This window comes from Dermochelys coriacea, chromosome 16 (assembly GCF_009764565.3).
Source record: "Dermochelys coriacea isolate rDerCor1 chromosome 16, rDerCor1.pri.v4, whole genome shotgun sequence".
NCBI classification, from domain to species: domain Eukaryota; kingdom Metazoa; phylum Chordata; order Testudines; family Dermochelyidae; genus Dermochelys; species Dermochelys coriacea.
Window position 1 is genome coordinate 1,206,987 of NC_050083.1, and position 20,550 is coordinate 1,227,536.

General features: G+C 45.0%; 1 protein-coding gene across 2 annotated transcripts in view; it reads left to right on the plus strand.

The window, feature by feature from the left end:
* The first annotated feature begins 5,827 nt into the window (after nucleotides 1–5,827).
* Nucleotides 5,828–20,550, plus strand: part of NSMF (NMDA receptor synaptonuclear signaling and neuronal migration factor) — an 81,529-nt gene continuing 66,806 nt past the window's right edge. Inside the window, exon 1 of one of the 2 annotated variants that reach the window (XM_038374979.2) lies at nucleotides 5,828–6,378. In XM_038374979.2, coding sequence (XP_038230907.1) covers nucleotides 6,275–6,378 — 104 coding nt within the window. In that variant the 5' untranslated portion in view covers nucleotides 5,828–6,274. The remainder of the gene's footprint in view (nucleotides 6,379–20,550) is intronic. The other variant, XM_038374976.2, reaches the window with a different exon arrangement.

Sequence of the window (20,550 nt, forward strand, 5' to 3'; positions counted from 1 at the left end):
GTACACATGAAGGGGCAGGGCAGCAATGAAGCCAGAGTGATGGAAAGGAGATGTGCAGTATTGCCAACTCTTCCCATTTTATTTTAAGTCTTGGGATGTTTGGAGTTTTCTTAAAGCCCATCTCCTGGAAGATGGTGATTATGACAGAATCTCAGCTTTTAGTTTTAAAAAAGAATAAGTTTCTAGCCCTTATAATTGCAGAGAAGAGCTGGAAAAGATTACCTGAGTAACTTAATGGCTCAGTAAATAACAGACAAATAAAAAGAACACCAAATTTATTACTTTTGAAAAATCCAATGATTTTTAACCAATCTCATGATTTTCTGGGGCTTGACTCATAATTTCTGACCATTTGGGGCTGGCAATGCTCAAAAATGTGCTTCACTCAGCCTTTAACTAGTTGGATGTTTTTAAATATTTTTATAGACTGTTACCTGTAAATACAACCATACTTTGATTTTATAAAGCAGGAACCCTATGGGGCACAATTCTGTACAATAAGGGTGAGGTGTTGAGTTTTGTAAATAAGAACCATAATGGGTGCTCCACAACCCTGTGTGCAGGAAGGGGTATGATGCTTTGGTATTATGTTGGGTTGTGTTTGCTTTTTTAACAGTGATGCCAAGTTTCTGAATCATTTTTGGATGTTCCAGTGTGCGACTGGTAGGAAACAGGCCAGAGTGGTGAAGGCCTGCAGTTCTTTTGGTTTTGGTGTTATCAGCATTTTAAAGGAAGCAAAATATTAAAACACAGAGATAAATAACAGGCAGGTGGTTTTGCTTAAAAATTACTTTTAAATGTCTTAAATAACTTGTACAATTTGGGAAATTGCACAGTCTTCACAATCGTCCAGTGAAGGATCACTCGACCCTTCCTTTAAAAATCCTCAAAGGTTCTTTTCTAATCTCTTGCTTGGCTTGGCTCTATCTGTTTCTCTATAATCTGTGTCTGTGTTTGTCTGCATAACATGAAGAAAGACTGACGATTCCTGCTCAGCTTCACCGTAGCTATGCCATGCATCAGCTATCTATTTGTTTCCAACAAACAGAGAGAAATGGTCCATGTCTGGGAATCTAATCTCAACACAGATTGTTGGGTGTGTACAATGGTTTAAAACCCGTCAGCAGGTAGTTAAACACAGAGACAGGGAACAATAAATAACACCTAATAAAGGAAAAAAGAGGTTTGTGATGCTGCATGGACCCCTAATCATCACAAGAGAAAGATTCATATCAAGAGAAAAGGCAAAGCAGAGCAGTAAGTGGGAGGAGCAGGAGTGGCTAGCTAGCAGCACTGATTTGCTCCAAATGTAACTCTGCATGCAGCCCTCCATGGGGGTGGCCAGAATGGAACAAAGTGCTAAGGGGAAATCTCTACTCCTGAGGGAATTCTGTGCTGCTGCACAATGCAGAATTTGGCAGAAATTAACGCTCTGCATGCAGAATTTCCTTTCCCCCACAGAAATTGGCTGCAGCGCTGCTAGCTGCCACTGAACCTGACAGAGCGCAGAGAAGTCATTGCTGGGCAGGGAGGGAGAGGCAGCCTGAGGGTTCCTGGCAGCTGCTGTTCCCAGCATGCCCTCAGGGAAGGAGAGGGTGGTGCGCATGAAACTCCATGCAAGGCTGGGACCAAGCATGAGGCTGTTTCTCCCTCTGGATCCCTGGGCTCTGGGGGAAGAGGGTGTGGGAATCTGGGCCAGGGGGCCCCCATGGCTGGGATCTGGAGGGCAGGAGGTGCGAGTATCTGGGCAAGTGGGGGACCCATGGCTAGGCTCTGGGGGGGAGGGGGAAGGGTATCTGGGTTGGGGGTCCCATGGGTGGGCTCTGGGGAGGAAGAGGGTGTAGGTATCTGGGCCAGGGGGGCCTGTGGCTGGGCTCAGGGGGAGGAGGGAGTGCAGGTATTTGGACTGGGGTCCCCCACGGCTGGGCTCTTGAGGGGAGAGGTTTGGGGTGTATTGGCTGGGATGGGCCTCATGGCTGGGCTCTGAGGGGGAGGGGTTGTGAGTGTCTGGCCGCCTGACTGGGCTCTGGTGGAGAAGGAGGCAGAGAAACAGGTCTGGGTTGTCATAGGGTTGTTTTTAACTCTCTACTCTTGGGGAAATTTTTGTGTGTGTTTGTATTGTTACAAAAAGAAAAGGAGTACTTGTGGCACCTTAGAGACTAACAAATTTATTAGAGCATAAGCTTTCGTGAGCTACAGCTCACACCAAATGCATCCGATGAAGTGAGCTGTAGCTCACGAAAGCTTATGCTCTAATAAATTTGTTAGTCTCTAAGGTGCCACAAGTCCTCCTTTTCTTTTTGCGAATACAGACTAACACGGCTGCTACTCTGAAACCTGTATTGTTACAAAAAAAAAGGAGTACTTGTGGCACCTTAGAGACTAACCAATTTATTAGAGCATAAGCTTTCGTGAGCTACAGCTCACTTCCACCAAATGCATCCGATGAAGTGAGCTGTAGCTCACGAAAGCTTATGCTCTAATAAATTGGTTAGTCTCTAAGGTGCCACAAGTACTCCTTTTCTTTTTGCGAATACAGACTTACACGGCTGCTACTCTGAAACCTGTATTGTTACAGACATACTTGCTGACGGGTATTTTGAAATACATTACCAAAATAATTGAAACTGCATGATTATGTAGTGTTATTTTGACAAATAAAATTTGCAGAATTTTGAAAAATTTTAAAATATTGTGGGCAGAATTTTAATATTTTTGGCACAGAATGCCCCCACCAGTAAATCTCACCAGCCTTTCAGGGGCCTGATCAGAGAGATGCAAATGCTACACAAATGGGCTGAAACATTGACAAAAGCTTAACTTAAACAGTGACACCTAGTGGATAGTTAAATTGGCTACAATTGGTTTTGTGGGTGCCCAGCATGTTGTCAAATCAAGCCCATTTTTGTCTGTTAGATGGAGATAACGAAATTTACCCATGCATCACAGCTTGAGGGTGTGAGAATTAATGACAGATGTTAATGTTTTTAAAGAGCCCTTCAGAAATGTAGATGATATAAAGATTCATAGAATTTAAGGCCAGAAGGAATTTTTCTGATAATTTAATCTGACCTGCTGGAGGCCATGGGATTTCACCCAGAAATTCCTGCAATGGAGGGAAATATTCTTCCCTACTATGTAAGTGACTGCCACTGAACTAGCTCATAGAAATATGTTGCAGAAGGGCATAATATCTATTTATTTACATCCCCAAGACTTGAAGCCATTACTGCCTGTGGGTAAATTCATGTGCAGAAGCTGATACTTTTCTGAACATTCATGAATTACAGCCAAGGGTAAGTGTTGCCATTTCCTTCAAGTGAAATAAATGTTTTTTATGGCAATAATTATTGATTTTGTAGAGAAATTTTGCAGTTTTTGCAACAAAAACGGCCATTTTGCAGGAGAAAAATGCTGAAGTGGTTTCCCACCATTGAGCCTGATGTTCCTCACACTTAAAGTGGAGTAAAGAGAGAGAAACTCCTTTAACACCAGCAGAGTTTCACCAGTGTAAAACCAGTGGGAGTGAATGGAGAATCAGATTAGTTGCATGGAGAAACTGCTGTTAATTTGTATGAAGAATTTCAGGCAGGAATGGAAAATGATTTGCCTCTTTGTGGCCAGATAAACAGGTGATGTTTTTAACTAGTGAGCATGTATTCTTTTCTTTATGATTGTGTCATAATAATGCAAATTACAGAAAAATGTGCATACCCCAAGGAGCTTATCTTGTAGGTGCGTGAAGGGTATGGCACAGAGAGCAGGAGGGCAGAGAGCAGAAGGTCCTGGATTAGCAGTCTGGATGGCAATTAGAATCTCTCTGCATGGATTTCACCTTTTCATTCTTATACAGTTAATGGACCCATGGATTTATTTCTGTTTCGTGTGGATGAGGCTAAGCTGTGACATTTGCACCCAGGGATTTGGTTTGGGCCCAACTCTACTATTTAAATGAGGCTTGCTGCGCAAGGATAATTGGCAGAATTTGGGAGTGAGGACTGATTGAGGAACACACAACCAGACCAAAGACACAGCCAAAGGAGTGATTATTAGACATATAGATATTGGGATATGGTGCAGAGCTTGGGGGCCAGACAGATCCTTCCTAAATATAATAATTTGGGTCTACATGCCACTTTTACAATAACTTCATACTGAAAACTGTCCACCAGCACTCCAAGACGTTATGGCAGCTCCTGGTTTTGAGCAGTGCTAGGCTAATGTGTTTACCGAGGTAACTGGTTGGCAGTTAGGGCCCTGCATGAAAAGAGGCAGGGAAGGTGACTCAGGAGGTTGGAGAATCTGGGAGCCATTCTTGTGAAGTGGTTGTTCCCTTGTTAGGATCTGAGCGTGTCTCTCTCTGCCCCTAATACAACAAAGAGTTCAAACCGACTCGGGAAGATTCTGTCTCCAGCTGAGACCCCTTTATGCTACTGTGGGGCCAGAAGTGCTCCCTGGCATAGGTATCCCTACACTGTCTCACACACACAGGGTCCTGTGTGTGTGGAGGTAGAGAGGAGTGCTGGGGGAGTAGCTGAGGTGGGAGGGGGCATAGAACAGCCAAAGGGTGGCTGTGAAGAAGCCACCATTAGCTCAGCCCCTTGCCCAGGAAAGCCTCACACACTTCCCGTTGAGATGCTGGGAGCCCTTAGCCGTCATTGAACTTAACTGGAGTTGAGAGCACTGAATGCTTTGCAAGGCCAGGCCCTTGTGGTATGTCTACACTGCAAAAACGAAAAAGAAAAAGAAGAAGCTAACTTGAGTTAAAATAGTACTGAAGGCACAAAACTCCATTTTTAAATCTGAATTAGCGGCTCAGGTCACAGCCTAGCCCCCGTTAAGAATACACCTTTGTTTGCAAGTGCACTTCACTTTATTGGAAGTGGTGGCGTGGCTAGTGCAGGCACACATATCTGTGCTAGCACAGCTCACAAAAGTAGTGCAGATAAGACTTGGCAACGCGGCCTCGAGGCTAGCAATGAGAGTCCAACCTGCTGGAGGCCCTGCCTATATCCTGTGCTTGCTAGGCCACCACATCTGCAGGACTACTGTTGCCTGTCTTAGCTAGATCGCATCATCCCTTGCAGAGCAGCCATGCCCTCAGAGACATGAGGAGTAAGGTGCCTGGAGGCTGGCATGGGGCAGGTGCAGCTTGCCCCTGTGAAAGTCCCCGGGCTAAGGTGCATTCCCCGGTGGGGCGGAGGAGGTGCCGCTGCAGAAAGGGGCAGCAGTACAGGGTAGAGTATGAAGAGTGTTTCGGGGCTTGTTTGTGAACCCCCTTGTGCTCCCTCTGTAGCGCCCTCAGCCCCTTCTCCTCGAGGCCAAGGGCCGGTTCCCAGGACTGAGGGTGGATGTGGGTGGCCCACTCTGCTTGGGAAAAGGCTGGCTACGGGGCCCTGGCCCCGGCCACCAGCTCCGCTCCGCTGTATTTGGGGGTGGCCTCAGCACGCCTCTAAAAAGGGGCTTGTTTAAGGGTAAGGCGTGAACGGAGCAGGCCGGGCTCCCGCCGGGCTCGGAGGCCCCTGCGCGCCGGCAGAGGGAAGGCGAGAGCTGGGGGCAGATGTCACGCCTGGCCCCTGGCTCTGCAACGGGCTGGTTGAAACGCCGGCTCCAGCCACCCGGAGCCAAGGGCCGGCTTCCCCCGGCCACGGCCTTGAAAGGCCGGCAGCAGAGTCCCGGCCGAGGGGCCAGGGCCCCCGGCGCGTCCTGGCGGGGCAGTGCCCGGCCCCAGGCAGCCGGCGCCCGCGCTGCCAGGTGACACAAGCGGAGGCCGGGGCCAGGGGCCGGCCCGGTTCCGCGGAGTCGCGTCCCTCTGCCCGGGGGCTGGTTTTCCAGCTTCCCCCGCGCGCTGCTGAGCGCCCCTTCCCCGGGGACGAGCCCCCTTGTCCCCTCCTTCCCGGGCCTTCCGTGATGTCAGCTCGGGGGCGTGCGGGGGGGGAGCCTGCCGCGGCCTGTAGAGGGAGCTTCCTTCCACCCCCGCCCCCAGCCGCAGCGATCGGGGAGCCAGGCGGCGGCTTTGCCGAAGGGCTCTCCGAGGAGAGCCGGGTCTCTTGTGCGTCCCCCTCAGGCTGCCGGAGATGAACGGCAGGAGGCAAAACAGATCCTGTGCCGTGGCAGGGCTTGGCCCCTTGCATGCCAAAGCGGGACCCTGCGTGCCCGCGGCTCAGCGACGGGAGGAATAAAGCAGCAGAGCGGGGCATGCGGCGGCCCTTCTTGCCGTCTCTTCTTACCGCTGTTCCCCCCCAGCGCTATGGGCGGAGGCTTTGTGCAATGAATGTTGCCCTCCAAAGCTTTTCTCCAAGCGAATATGGGCACAGCTGTATCCAAAAGGAAAACTCCGAGGAATGATGCTATGTCTTCTGTAGCAGCTAAAGTCAGGTGAGTGGTAACCTTCGTCTAGACAACTTACGGCAAGGGTGGGACAAAAATAACTACCCACGAAGATTCTGGCCATGCTGGCAAGAAAACGATGCCTTGCCAAACGAAATGCAAACACAAATGCAATGCGATGCATGGGGTGTGCAGTCTAAACGTTGGGCTAACTGCATTACAATATCAGCATAGAAGAAATCGGGGCATTTGCAGAGGGCGGGGGGGGGGCGGTGTATGTGTGTGAGGGGGCACAGTATTGCAGGTGTTTGCATTTGTGTCCTCTCTTTCTTCCTGGTGAAATTCACCAGGCGAGTAGTGCTTGAACGTGCAAATATTTTAGACACCTCATTGTTTTTCCAAAAAGAAAAGGAGTACTTGTGGCACCTTAGAGACTAACAAATTTATTGGAGCATAAGCTACAGCTCACAAAAGCTTATGCTCCAATAAATTTGTTAGTCTCTAAGGTGTCACAAGTACTCCTTTTCTTTTTGCGAATACAGACTAACACGGCTGCTACTCTGAAACCTGTCATTGTTTTTCCAGACACACACAGTATTATCTCTGCAAAGCAAACTAAACTGACAAGACAATCAGGCTTGTTTGTGTGGGCTGGGAGAGAATGTGATGCTGGTTTCTTTGCTCCCTTTATTTTCGGCTGACCTGCACACTCCAGTGGAGAATACTGCTTATTTATTTTTAGTTTTATTCTGGCTTTCCCTTGGGTTTAAATAGCAAATGACATGAGGTGTAAGGAACCATCTGCCTAGCAGGAGGCCTGTCAAAAAAAAAAAAATCGCTCATGGGGACACACAAACAAACCTCAAGTAATTAATGGCATTGATTTGCAATCAGGAAATCACATTTGGTATATGAACTTTACATATAAAATGACATAACTTTTTGTGTTCCTCAGAAACACCCTGTATGGCAAAATCTTGGACTGTTCCTTTGGTTAATGTATGTGTGAGTGAGTACCTTCAGGACTAATGAACAGTGCAGTTCACGCTGCATTTAGTAAGGGTGCATTAAGCTAATAGAAATAATGTGTCTCTCTCAACAATCCTTCTGTAGGGAATTGTTTCAGAGTAGCAGCTGTGTTAGTCTGTATCCACAAAAAGAAAAGGAGGACTTGTGGCATCTTAGAGACTAACCAATTTATTTGAGCATAAGCTTTCATGAGCTACGGCTCACTTCATTCAATGACGTGAGCTATAACTCACAAAAGCTTATGCTCAAATAAATTGGTTAGTCTCTAAGGTGCCACAAGTCCTCCTTTTCTTTCTGTAGGGAATGTAACCAATGGCTACTTAGAGTAGGAACATTTTTCAGTAGAAACTACATTGTTCCTCTGCATTCTAGAAATGCTGACATACACAGTACATATAGCCATATGGCAAATATTTGAAAAATGTCTAATATATGATAAATATTTGCTTATACTGTGCAAAACAGAAAGTTCACTCCTAAATGTCTGACATGCTAGCACATAAGATTGTACCATGCAGTTCTCTCAAGTGTCATATAACTGTTTTCAAATGAACAACCTTCAAAGAGTTAATTCATCTGTGAAGGTTCTACCCAGGGCATATTCCCCAGCTCTGCTGGCATCATCAATAGGTATTGCTCAATATGCCCTGTGCCAAATGCCCACCCCACTGAGGCAGGGGTTTAATGTTTTAATGAGCTAGTCATCAGAGTGGATCCTTTCAATCCTTGTAAATGGCAAATACTTTGAGTTTGCCTGGTTTGGTTTGCATCATACAAGCATGGACGATTGAGATACAAAAGGATCACTTAAAGACGATAAAGTCATCGCGGAGAAACTAAATAAATTCTTTGCTTCAGTCTTCATGGCTGAGGATGTTAGGGAGATTCCCAAACCTGAGCCATCTTTTGTAGGTGACAAATCTGAGGAATTGTCACAGATGGAAGTGTCACGATTGGAGGTTTGGGAACTGAGAAACTTAACAGTAACAAGTCACCGGGACTGGATGTCATTCACCCAAGAGTTCTGAAAGAACTCAAATGTGAAATTGCAGAACTATTAACTATAGTTTGTAACCTGTCCTTTAAATCAGCTACCATACCCAATGACTGGAAGATAGCTACTGTAATGCCAATATTTAAGAAAGGCTCTAGAGATGATCCTGGCAATTACAGACCAGTAAGTCTTAAATCAAATTAGTTGAAACAATAGTAAAGAATAAAAATGTCAGACACATAGAAGAACATAAATTGTTGCACAAAAGTCAGCATGGTTTCTGAAAAGGGAGATCATGTCTTACTAATCTATTAGAGTTCTTTTGGGGGGGGGGAGTGGAGGTCAACAACCATGTGGACAAGGGGGATCCAGTGGACATAGTGTACTTAGATTTCCAGAAGGCCTTTGACAAGGTCCCTCACCAAAGGCTCTTACGTAAATTAAGATAAGGAGTACTTGTGGCACCTTAGAGACTAACAAATTTATTAGAGCATAAGCTTTCGTGAGCTACAGCTCACTTCATCGGATGCATTTGGTGGAAAAAAATTTGGTGGGTTTTTTTTCCACCAAATGCATCCGATGAAGTGAGCTGTAGCTCACGAAAGCTTATGCTCTAATAAATTTGTTAGTCTCTAAGGTGCCACAAGTACTCCTTTTCTTTTTGCGAATACAGACTAACACGGCTGCTACTCTGAAACCTGTAAATTAAGATGTTATGCAATAAGAGGGAAGATTCTTTCATGGCTTGAGAGTTGGTTAAAAGACAGGGAACAAAGGGTAGGAAAAAATAGTAAATTTTCAGAATGGAGAGGGGTAACTAGTGGTGTTCCCCAAGGGTCAGCCCTGGGACCAATCCTATTCAACTTATTCATAAATGTTCTGGAGAAAGGGGTAAACAGCGAGGTGGCAAAGTTTGCAGATGATACTAAACTGCTCAAGATAGTTAAGACCAAAGCAGACTGTGAAGAACTTCAAAAAGATCTCACAAAACTAAGTGATTGGGCAACAAAATGGCAAATGAAATTTAATGTGGATAAATGTAAAGTAATGCACATTGGGAAAAAATAACCCCAACTGTATTTACAATATGATGGGGGCTAATTTAGCTACAGCTAATCAGGAGAAAGATCTTGGAGTCATCGTGGATAGTTCTCTGAAGACATCCATGCAGTGTGCAGCGGTGGTCAAAAAAGCAAACGGGATGTTAGGAATCATTAAAAAAAGGGATAGAGAATAAGACGGAGAATATCTTATTGCCCTTATATAAATCTATGGTACGCCCACATCCTGAATACTGCATACAGATGTGGTCCCCTCATCTCAAAAAAGATATACTGGCATTAGAAAAGGTTCAGAAAAGGGCAACTAAAATGATTAGGGGTTTGGAACGGGTCCCATATGAGGAGAGATTAAAGAGCCTAGGACTTTTCAGTTTGGAAAAGAGGAGACTAAGGGGGGATATGATAGAGGTATATAGACGTGTGGAGAAAGTGAATAAGGAAAAGTTATTTACTTGTTCCCATAATCTAAGAACAAGGGGCCACCCAATGAAATAAATGGGCAGCAGGTTTAAAACAAATAAAAGGGAGTTCTTCTTCACACAGCGCACAGTCAATCCGTGGAACTCCTTGCCTGAGGAGGTTGTGAAGGCCATGACTATAAGAGGGTTTAAAAGAGAACTGGATACATTCATGGAGGTTAAGTCCATTAATGCCTATTAGCCAGGATGGGTAAGAAATGGTGTCCTTAGCCTCTGTTTGTCAGAGGGTGGAGATGGATGGCAGGAGAGCGATCACTTGATCATTAAAAGAAAAAGGAGTACTTATGGCACCTTAGAGACTAAGAAATTTATTTGAGCATAAGCTTTCGTGAGCTACAGGTTAGGTTAACTCCCTCTGGGGCACCTGGCATTGGCCACTGTCGGTAGACAAGATACTGGGCTGGATGGACCTTTGATCTGACCCCGAATGGCCATTCTTATGTTCTTTTCTGCACATCTGACCACATGGCTGGTGGTAGCTTTCCCAGTGAGGTGATCTTCAATTCCCCCGTAATAAAAAAGCCATCCTGTGAAAAGCCAAACCTACCAAATATCTCCATTTCTTGGAACGTCTCAGGCTATTACATTTACCCTTTGAAAGGTTTTTTTTTCACGGTACTTGGCAGGGCCGACTCCAGGCACCAGTGAACCAAGCAGGTGCCTGGGGCAGCAAATGTAAAGGAGCGGCAGAACGTCAGGCTCAGGGGCGGCAATCTGCCCTCGGCAGCGGCGGGAATGCGGTGGCCACTCCATCACAGCGTATTTTGTGCTCAGCGGCACTTCAGCGGTGGGGACGCTACTCTTCTTCGGTCACCAGCGGCAATTCGGCGGCCGCACCATCACTCCGTGGCAAGGGTTTTTTTTTTTTGTTTTTTTTTTTTTTTGCCGCTTGGGGTCACAAAAATGCTGGAGCTGGCCCTGGTACTTGGTCCATGCTATAGAATTTGCGTGTATATTGCCCATCCCTGTTACCTTTTAGTATGGTAGACTTATGAGGAAAGATTAATAAAACTGGGAATTTTCAACTTGGAAAAGATGACTAGGGGAGATATGATAGAAATCTATAAAATCATGACTGGTGTGGAGAAAGTAAATAAGGAAGTGTTATTTACTCCTCCTCATAACACAAGAAGTAGGAGTTGCTAAATGAAATTAATAGGCAGGAATTTTAAAACAAACAAAAGGAAGTATTTCTTCACACAGTGCAGTCAATCTGTGGAACTCCTTTCCAGAGGATGTTGTGAAGGCCAAGACTATAACAGGGTTCAAAAAAGACTGGATAAATTCATGGAGGATAGGTTCAACAATGGTTATTAACCAGGATGGGCAGAGAGAGCCTCTGTTTGCCAGAAGCTTGGAATGAGCGACAGGTGATGGATCTCTTGATGATTACCTGTTCTGTCCATCCCCTCTGAAACACCTGGCCCTGGCCCCTGTCAGAAGACAGGATACTTGGTCTGACCCAGCGTGGTCTTTCTTATGGCTTCTGAGAGATCCTGAAAAACTTCTCCATTGCTTGATGGGACTTGGGATTTAAAAAAAAATATAGATGAGCTTCACATCTTAAACTGACTGTGGAATATTGGCCATGAAGATGGCAGAGAGCTGGCTCCATCCCTGCTGTGTGGCAAGCACAGCTGCAACCCTCTAGAGATATTTGCCTTTTGTTTCTTGGTGGCTGCTGGGCTGATATTATGTGGACAATCATAAATCATAGGTCCATTAGTAGCACTGGCTGCTTCCCCAGTCTTAGCCATTCACAAGCAGATTGGAGGAAGTGAACTTTTCATAGGAGCCCGGGGAGCTCTTTTTGCTAGAAAAAATTACAGCAGACTTCTTTGTAGAGCCCAGTTGAGACTGTGCTGACAAATAGACTGAAGGCATCTTGTCATTCTGAAGCTCTATGGCACAGCTTTAAATCCCGGTGACAGTGGGGTAAGAAGAGAGGAAGTGATGTGGTTAGAAATGGACAGTGCAAAAGGCAATATAGTTCAGATTATTTTAGGGCCATCAAGCAATTAAAAAATTAATCACTATTAATCGCACTGTTAATAATAGAATACCATTTATTTAAATATTTTTGGATGTTTTCTACATTTTCAAATATATTGATTTCAACTATAACACAGAATAAAAAGTGTACAGTGCTCACTTTATTTTTTATTACAAATATCCACTATAAAAATAGTATTTTTCAATTCACTTCATACAAGTGCTGTAGGGCAATCTTTTTATCATGAAAGTTGAACTGACAAATGTAGAATTATATACAAAAAATAACTGCATTCAAAAACAAAACAATGTAAAACTTTAGCACCTGCAGTCCTACTTCTTGTTCAGCCACTTGCTCAGACAAACAAGTTTGGTTACGATTTGCAGGAGACAATACTGCCTGCTTCTTGTTTTCAGTGTCACCTGAAAGCAAGAACAAGTGTTTGCATGGTGCTGTTGTAGCTGGCGTTGCAAGACATTTACATGTCAGATACGCTAAAGATTCATATGTCCCTTCATGCTTCAACCATCATTCCAGAGGACATGCATCCATGCTGATGATGGGTTCTGCTTGATAACGATCCAAAGCAGTGCAGACTGACACATGTTCATTTTCATCAACTGAGTCAGATGCCACCAGTAGAAGGATGATTTTCTTTTTTGGTGGTTCAGGTTCTGTAGTTTCTGCATCAGAGTGTTGCTCTTTTAAGACTTCCGAAAGCATGCTCCACACCTCGTCCCTCTCACGTTTTTGGAAGGCACTTCAGATTCGTAAACCTTGGGTTGAGTACTGTAGATATCTTTAGAAATTTCACATTGGTACCTTCTTTGCATTTTGTCAAATATGCTGTGAAAGTGTTCTTAAAATGAACATGTGCAGGGTCATCACCAGAGACTGCTATAACATGAAATATATGGCAGAATGCGAGTAAAACAGAACAGGAGACATACAATTCCCCCCCCCAAGGAGTACAGTCACAATTTTAATGAATATTCATTGAAAAAAAATAATGCATCATCAGCATGGAAGCATGTCCCATGGAATGGTGGTCGAAGCATGAAGGGGCATATGAATCTTTAGCGCATCTGGCATGTAAATATCTTGTGACACCGGCTACAAGAGTGCCATGCAAACACCTATTCTCACTTTCAGGTGACACTGTAAATAAGAAGCAGGCAGCGGTATCTCCCATAAATGTAAACAAACTTGTTTGCCTTTGCGATTGGCTGACAAAGGAGTAGGATTGAGTGGACTTGTAGGCTCTAAAGTGTTACATTGTTTTGTTTTTGAGTGTAGTTACTGAGGGAAAAAATCTACATTTGGAAGCTACACTTTTCAAATAAATAGATTGCACTACAGTACTTGTAGAAAGAAAAGGAGTACTTGTGGCACCTTAGAGACTAACAAATTTATTAGAGCATAAGCTTTCGTGAGCTACAGCTCACTTCATCGGATGCATAGCTCACGAAAGCTTATGCTCTAATAAATTTGTTAGTCTCTAAGGTGCCACAAGTACTCCTTTTCTTTTTGCGAATACAGACTAACACGGCTGCTACTCTGAAACCAGTACTTGTAGAGGTGAACTAAAAATACTATTTCTTTTGTTTATCATTTTACAATGAAAATATTTGTAATAAAAATAATAATATAAAGTGAGCAATGTACACTTTGTATTCTGAGTTGTAATAGAAATCAATATATTTGAAAATTTAGAAAAACATCCAAAATATTTAATAAATTTCAATTGGTAGTCTATTGTTTAACAGTGCGATTAATTGTGATTAATTTTTTTGAGTTAATCGCATGAGTTAACTGCGATTAATCAACAGCCCTAATTATTTTAATTTATAAAGAAATCTGTCCATCAAAGCTTTCAATGCAGCAGGGCCTTGACAGACTTCTGGAATGTCTGCCCACAGTATGAGGCTAAAATGCACAGTGAATATTTTTTAAATATACATATTCTATAAAGAAAATGAAATTCTCTTCAGCATATAACAGCCCTGTGAGGTTAGCAAGAGGACAGAAGCTGGAGTGTAGATGTTTTACTGTGGAAAATACAACTTTGGTCATAGAATCATAGAATATCAGGGTTGGAAGGGACCTCAGGAGGTCATCTAGTCCAACTCCCTGCTCAAAGCAGGACCAATCCCCAATTTTTGCCCCAAATCCCTAAATGGCCCCCTCAAGGATTGAGCTCACAACCCTGGGTTTAGCAGGTCAATGCTCAAACCACTGAGCTACCTCTCCCCACAAATGGTTCAGATGATGGCATGAATTTTTGACAGATGGCTAATGCTGGGTGTATGGAAATCATTTTGGGGTGCCACTGCATGTGACTTCATGTCTGGAGGAGATAGGAGTTACCCAAATAATACAGGTTTCAGAGTAGGAGCCGTGTTAGTCTGTATCCGCAAAAAGAAAAGGAGAACTTGTGGCACCTTAGAGACTAACAAATTTATCTGAGCATACGCTTTCGTGAGCTACAGCTCACTTCATCGGATGCTTCTGATGAAGTGGGCTGTAGCTCATGAAAGCTTATGCTCAAATAAATTTTGTTAGTCTCTAAGGTGCCACAAGTACTCCTTTTCTTTTTTCCAAATAATACAAATACTGTGGAATCCAGGATCGGGCCAAGAGACTGTTGCTTACTTTGGCACCTGCTGTACAGGTATGACAAGATGCTGTGGTGATTCTTATGTAGGAACTCTTCGATGCCCCTTGATCAGTTCCAGTTCACATGCGGGGATCAGGAAGCACAGCTGGCTGGGCCTGTGGTGGGTCACAGCACTGGCTGTTCGTAGCTATGGCCCGTGGACTGCCCCTACTGCAGAGATGCCAAACTGAAGGCATATGTGTGGGGAGGGAGGGCAGAAAACCTCCTGACACTCCCCCTGCAGAATCCGCCCTGAACTGTTTCATGGGGGGGGAGGCGTGTTCTGTGTGGCAGTGGTTCTGCCCCCAAATCCTTTGGAACCAATCACCAATAGCGAGGGGCCTCCATTCCTCTGCCCTGGTTCTGTGGTTCTCTGACAGTGTGACAGGGGTTTCCACAGCAAGTGCTGCACCCTGGATTTCTTCAGCATGAAGGGGGCAAGGAAGTGAAAATTCAGCTCTCAGTTTCATTTCACGCTGCCACCTTTTCCACAGGGCTTTTAGGGAAGGATGATGCTTGATTCGCCAGCTCCATCATTGGCCCTGCCCATACCCTCTTTATCTAGGGCGAGGGCTCTGCAGGGCAGGAGATGGGCCCCAGTAGTGGATTGTACTATCCTCCACACAGAGAGGAGGAGACTCTCCATGTGGGCCTCAAGTCTCCTGTGATTTTATGTATCGTAGAATCATAGAATATCAGAATTTGTTTACTGTTGTGTGACAAGTATGATCATGTGGTCTCAGCAACAGGTCTGAAACCCCTGCAATCCCTTGAACTGTAAATTCAAATCCCAGCAGGTTTGACTTGGTGCTTCAGCTTTCCCAGATGGATTCATTAACTTCCATGCAATTTACTGCATGTTGGATCTTTTAAACAAGTATTTAAAAACCAAGGCTCTATCTGCATGGACATCAGCAGTACCTTGATAAGAACCGGTGGTTGCCCTGGCATTCTTGGTCAACATTTCTGCCTCTTCTGATGCAGTTGTAGTATACGGTATAATGATCAGGTGCTGATGTCTTCACTCCAGAAGTGGCTGCATTTCAATGTTGCAATGGTCATACTGATAATGTATGAAATGTCCTGTATACTGTAAAATAGAATCATTATTATATTGCTCTGTTCCTTGTTAGAGCAGTCAATGGGAATAAAGTCTTCCCATGTCATGTCTTGGTGCACACAGTACCATGGCATATGGCCCTTCAGTACATATGAACAGAATGGAGGGATTTATGTTGCGTGGCAGGTGGACTCAGATGATTATTCTTTGTGTGGACGTATAGGATGGCTTCCATGCACAGCTCTCATGTCCCTCCCTTGTTAGACTGCAGACCCACCTGTTCAGGCTGCTGTTGTGGTGCAAGTGAAGTCTTTACAATGTACCAGTTTCTGCTACGGTTCATGGATCTCATGATGTTTTCTTACGAATTTCCCCACTGAAACTGTGTCAATTCTATGAGCTTGTGGCCCAATACATCCCTTTGCTGCATCTACACAGCTGCTGGCATGCACACAGGATACCCTCTCCCATGCTCAAGGCCCCTTTTATGAGGTTACATGAGATACAATATCCTATAGTATAAAGTCCTTCCAGATTCACCATATTGTACAGCATGCCAGCTTCTTGCCAACTGCTGAACCTGTCTAAATCTCCTATATTGTTTTGAAAATTTCAATGTCTCTTTCAAAGAGCTGAGCCCAGTGCTGATACCTATAATAACAAATAGCTGCAATAAGGAATCTGTTTTAACCAGCCAAAGGAAGCAGTGACAGACTTTGTATGTGTTCTGTCCTTGTCAATCTAGGCTAGGTGGAGGAAAATCTGAAGGAGTCTGTTGCTCTTGGACATTGATAGTACCCTGACTACACCTTCTGACACCTCTGAGTTGGGGCAACATGTTTAGGCTCTTTGCAGTCACATTATTTACCTGAGGCAAGTTTCCTCTTTTCATACTTGACAGTTAAATGAATATCCCTTGCTCTCTGTACTCCAAGGTGTCCACCACTGTGAAGGGTTTCTGTCCAGGTCATAGACAATTTTGGTGGGTTTGGAACCACGTTGGCTGTGTTCATAGTGGCAGAATTGAGGGGTGGGGGAAGTGGGGCAAACAAGATTTATTAATAATAAATGTTGCTAATAAAACTTTATTGTTTTTTTTGTTTGAATTACAAAATTAGAGCATGAGAACCCAGTAGGGGCCATGTGCTTGATTTTAGTAAAGCATTCAGTAGTGTCTTATGAAACTGTTGTGATTTTAAATTGGCTTAGGTAGGAAAACTACCATGTAGAATTGTGCATTGGTCACAGACTCTAAAGAAAGAAAGGGTTATGATAAACTGCAGTATATTGAGGAATGGGCTGCCTGCGGCAGAGACTGGTAGTAGCCCTGGTTTAATTTAACTTCCCAATTAATAATCTGAAGGAGGGAGTACCCAGTGCATAAGTGGCATTTGCTGATGGTGCTAAACTGGAATAGCTGTGAAAACTGGTGAGGGCAGAGAAATAACACAAAGGGTATGGCATAGATAAATTACACATAAGATACATGAGATGGAGCTTGGCAAAGTGCAAGCTAATACACCTGAGGAAAATATCTGAAACTCTCTGAGACAATGAGAAGGGATTGGATACCAGAAAGCAGGAATGCAGAAGGAGACCAATGTGTTAGTGTGGACAGCAAATTAGACAGGAATTTGAAATGGAATTGGCTGCAATGTATGCATATAAATGGCTGAATATTGTACTGATACTGTGCTAGTCTCACTGGTTGATAATCTGGTGATGGACAATGGTCAAGTGTCCATGTTGATCTTTTAGGTCAGTCCAAAGTGCTTGATACCATGGACTGTGATATTTTGTTGACATGTCTGCAGACCCAGCCCAGAGTGGACAGCAACATTCTTGAGTGGGGTTTTGAGTAATTCATTCAGAGGGGGGTTTTGAGTAATCACACATGTGCCCTGATCGCTCTCTCATGTGAGATACCATGGGGTCTATCCTGTTGCCTCTTCTGTTCCTGCTGGGGAAGATAGTGAGATGTTTGAGGTGAGGTCTTTGGAGCACAGCACAGGACGGTTCCTCAGATTGGCCCCATGTAACAGCAGGGGTGGGGAGATTCTTGCTCATCTCTCAGCAGCTGTGCAGGGGCTCCTCACAATTTGGGCCTTAAGAAATGATGAAGATGAATTTGTCTAGACTGTAGTTGACAAGTGAAGAGGTAAAATTCCGGGATATTCCCACATGTGGCATTCAGCATATAGTATGCAAATTCTTCCAAAAATAAAGAATGGGACCAGCAGATGGACAATCCATACTGGGCATCAGCAGAGATTTCTGGGGACACTGATTGGATTGAGGTGCACTTACATCTTTGGAACAAATCGGAAACTAAAGTTAATCTAGTAGTTAATCTAATAATTCCAAATTCTTTATTTATATAAAGCCCCATGCACACGTAGCATAACAACAACTGATGTGAGAGCTGAGACGCTCTTATTTCTCCACATAGATCATTTACATGGAATGAGGCAGAGGAAGAATTTCTGACACACACCAAACCAACCAGCCCTGCAGTCTCTTCAGTTCATGCATTTGGAAGGCTCATTATGTGCATACAAATGAATGGCACCCTAGGGGCCTGACCCTGCAAATCCTTACTCGCACAAGTAGCCCTTGCTTGTGTGAGTTACCCAGTGACACCATGTGAACAAGGACTGCTTGTACGAGTAAGGATTCCTGGGATCAGGCCCCTAAGTTTGGACTTGTATAATGCAAGGGCCGTATTGTGGCTGACATCTGGATGGATGCACAAGGGGGTGGGAGGGCACAAGGAGCCGTCACCCTGCTTGTGTTAAAAAAAGAACTAGATACATTCATGGAGGATAGGTCCATCAATGGCTATTGGCCAGGATGGGCAGGAACGGCTTGCCAGAAGACTCTGTTTTGCCAGAAGTTGGGAATGGGAATGGGAATGGGGATGGATCACTTGATGATTCCCTGTTCTGTTCATTCCCTCTGGGGCACCTGGCATTGGCCACTGTCAGAAGACAGGACACTGGGCTAGATGGACCTTTGGCCTGACCCAGTAGGGCTGTTCTTATGTTTTTATGTCCTTGAGGCAGAGATGAAAGCGGTCCAATAAGGCGTACTGGTAGGAAGTGGCTGCCGGTATGGGCCTGTACATAGCCGATGTTCAAGCTTTAACGTCTCTGCCCCTTCCCCTCCTCCCCCCCCACCCCGGTTGGCGACCCTGCTGGTAGGCTTTAACGTCTCTGCCCCTTCCTCCCTGCCCCCCAGGGCCACCAACAGAGGGGTGGGGGCAGAAGGGGCAGCTGCCTCAGGGCCCAGTGATTTAAAAGGGCCTGGGGCTCCTGGCCACTGCTGCTGCAGCAGTGGACGGAGCCCCAGGCCCTTTTAAATCGCTGCCAGAGCCCTGGGTGGTGCGGGCTGGGCAGCCCCACCACTCCTGCCTGAGGCCCCGTCCCTTCTGGGGGCCCAGAGCTGGGCCCCTGTACCAGTAAGCCTTTTAGATACTTTCACCCCTGTCCTGAGGCACGGGTGAGTCGCAGTAGCATCCCCTACATCCTCCTAAATTTTCATGCTAGACAAATTCAGACAGGAAATAAGGCATAATTTTTTTAACAGTCAGAGTAATTAACTACTGGAACCATATAGAATCATAGAATATCAGGGTTGGAAGGGACCTCAGGAGGTATCTAGTCCAGCCCCCTGCTCAAAGCAGGACCAATCCCCAACTAAATCATCCCAGCCAGGGCTTTGTCAAGCCTGACCTTAAAAACCTCTACCTCACCCATACCAAGGGTTGTGGTGGATTCTCCATCACTGACCATTTTTAAATCAAGACTGGATGTCTTTCTAAAAGATCTACTCTAGGAACAATTCTGAGGCAGTTCTCTGGCTTGTGTTATACTGAAGGTCAGCCCAGATGATCACAATAGTCCCTTCAGCCTTGAAATCTAGGAATGTCCCAAGTGCAACGGTGGCTTCCTGCTGGTGCCCCTTGGGGGGCTACCCTGACAATGGGGTGGGGCTCTAGCTCTGCCCCTCCCCACCCCACACTGTAACAAGGGCACAGGGGAGAGGGCATGCTGCCCCCAAAACAAGCCTGTCTCAAAGGAACATTCTGTCTTTGGACTGGACATGTGGGATGGATGACACTATCAAAGCCTTAGCACGCTACGTTTGCTATGTGTAGCTAAGCAGAGAACTAACCAAAGCCCTGCTGCTTTCACAGGTGGAATCAGCTCTCCAGCTCAATATATTTTGCATCCTGCAATGGTAAAGTTATTAGTCCTGGGGAAATCAGATCGCTTCCCTTCTTTATTGCTCTGATAGTCTCCATTTTCAGTGTAATATTGTTTGCGGCTCACAAATGGGCCTTTCATTCTTACCTATGCCAGGCACACTTGTGAATACGCTCTGGGGAGATAGTATGTATGTGCAGCGAGGAAAACTCCTGACTGCATGGGTGAAGGGCTGTTGCACTGTCCTGTCCATCAAGTAGCAGAATAGAAGGGAAGTCAGAAGCTGAGAGTAAGTGTAAATTTGAGTACAAGTGCTGTTGCTTTCACAAGCAGCCTCTCATGGCAGCAATTGCAGCTTCACCTTGAGAGTCAGAGAGGCTTACTCTGATGTCAAGCACATTTGAAGGAGAAAGATAACAAAAGTACTCCAGCAGAGAGAGAGAGAGCTGTCCCCATTGCAGCTCACCTTCCTACTGTGCTACCTACTTGTTGTAAATGTAATTATTGTCACGAGTGTGTTTGTTTATTTTTACTGGTCTTAATGACCTCTTAAACAATCTTGTTCAGTAGCACCAGAGGAAGTGTAATGGGTGCCCCATAGTTTGGGATAAGGTGAATGGATGGCTATTCATATTGTAGGAGCTGTGGCTGCTAACATGCTGGAACATAAAAAAAAAGGATCAGAAGGTTGGTTGGGCCTGGAATGTAGAGGCTCTCTCCATTAGGCTGCCAGTCTGAATTTG